The 1,957-nt window shown below is 53.7% G+C and overlaps 1 protein-coding gene across 1 annotated transcript; it reads left to right on the plus strand.

The window, feature by feature from the left end:
• Nucleotides 1-272: 272 nt before the first annotated feature.
• On the plus strand, nt 273-1,398 carry LOC116892843 (very-long-chain enoyl-CoA reductase-like). Its single transcript, XM_032894732.1, is given in 2 exon segments — nt 273-1,016; nt 1,018-1,398. Coding segments are annotated over 2 exon segments (924 nt in total). The 5' UTR covers nt 273-369; the 3' UTR covers nt 1,295-1,398.
• The last annotated feature ends 559 nt before the right edge of the window (nt 1,399-1,957 follow it).

The raw sequence follows: 1,957 nt of genomic DNA on the forward strand, positions 1-1,957 counted from the left end.
GTGGTGCTGATGGTCAGGGTTCTATAAAAAAGCAGGCAGAAGCCGGTAAGCAGCACCCCTCCATGGCCTCTGCATCAGCTCCTGCCTGTAGGTTCCCTCTCTCAGTCCCTGTCCTGACTTCCTTCAGTGATGAACAGTGGTATGGAAGTGCAAAGCAAATAAACCATTTCCTCCCCAACTTGCTTTGGTCATGGTGCTTCATCACAACCGCAGAAAGCCTAACTAAGGCAGAAGGTAATAGTCTCAGTTTAAGAAGAACAGTTGTGGCCCTGGAGTGCTGCTCCTTGTGTGTGTGGGGCTGGGTGGTGGTTGGTGCGGCAGGGCGGCTACTCAGCTGCAGCAGTGCAGGTACCATCCTGTGGAAGAACCATGAAGCACTACGAGGTGGAGATTCGGGATGCAAAGACGAGGGAGAAGCTGTGCTTCCTGGACAAGGTAGAGCCTCAGGCCACCATTTCTGAAATCAAGACCCTTTTCACCAAGACACACCGGCAGTGGTATCCTGCCCGCCAGTCCCTCCGCCTGGACCCCAAGGGGAAGTCCCTGAAAGATGAAGATGTGTTGCAGAAGCTTCCTGTGGGCACCACAGCCACGCTCTACTTCCGGGACCTCGGGGCCCAGATCAGCTGGGTGACGGTCTTCCTGACGGAGTATGCCGGGCCCCTTTTCATCTACCTGCTCTTCTACTTCCGGGGGCCCTTCATTTATGGCCGCAAATACAACTTTACATTCAGTCGGCATACGGTGGTGCACCTCGCCTGCATGTGCCACTCCTTCCACTACATCAAGCGCCTGCTGGAAACTCTCTTCGTGCACGGATTCTCTCACGGAACCATGCCCCTGCGAAACATCTTCAAAAAATGCACCTACTACTGGGGCTTTGCTGCGTGGATGGCTTATTACATCAACCACCCTCTCTACACACCCCCTACCTATGGAGTTCAGCAGGTGAAGCTGGCACTGGCCATTTTTGTGATCTGTCAGCTTGGGAACTTCTCTATCCACATGGCTCTCCGGGCTCTTGACCAGCGGGGTGAAAACCAGGAAGATCCCATACCCCACCAAGAACCCCTTCACCTGGCTGTTTCTGTTGGTGTCCTGTCCCAACTACACTTACGAGGTCGGCTCCTGGATTGGCTTTGCCATCATGACACAGTGTGTCCCAGTGGCCCTCTTCTCCCTGGTGGACTTCACCCAGATCACTATCTGGGCCAAGGGCAAGCATCGCAGCTACCTGAAGGAGTTCCGTGACTACCCACCCCTGCGCATGCCCATAATCCCCTTCCTGCTCTGAGCAGCTCCTCCCGAGCTCAGCCCAGTAATGCCCTCCACCTACTACCCCTGTCCTGATGTGGCTGGCCAAGGCTCTCCAGCAGCAACAATAAAACCTGCTCCCCCCCCCAAAAAAAAAAAGAAGAAGAAGAACAGTTGTTATGAAATAAAATGTGGTGGGCCCATGACACCCTGAGAAATTACAACATGAAACAGACCTGGTATAAAGGAGGTTTATTTGAGGGAAGGGAGGGGAGCGAGGGCCTGGAGAAGGGGCAGAGGCAGGCAGATGGGAACAGAGCCGTGGGGGCAGAAAAGAGGGAACAGAGAAGGACAGAAGGTGGGAGACACAGAGAGAGATAGGCCGGAGTGGGGAAAAAAGAGACACAGAAACAGAGACAGAGACACACAGAGATTTAAATGTCGCCTGCACTTGGCAGCAGCAGGTAACAGCATCAGATGATGATGCCGTTGCTAGGCCCCTGGGAGGAGCCTAGTGAAATCACCTACAAGTTAACAGCCAGCTCTGCTTCCTGATAGCTTCACTGGGGAAGAGAGATGTTGTGATCAGGGGTCAGAGGACTCCTGTTCACTCCCACATCAAGAGCACACATCCACCCATTGCACACATTTGATGGGCAAAGTGGCATGTAGGCCAACGGTGAGGAGGAAAGGCATACATCTA

The sequence above is a fragment of the Rattus rattus genome, chromosome 2 (assembly GCF_011064425.1).
Source record: "Rattus rattus isolate New Zealand chromosome 2, Rrattus_CSIRO_v1, whole genome shotgun sequence".
NCBI classification, from domain to species: Eukaryota; Metazoa; Chordata; class Mammalia; order Rodentia; family Muridae; genus Rattus; species Rattus rattus.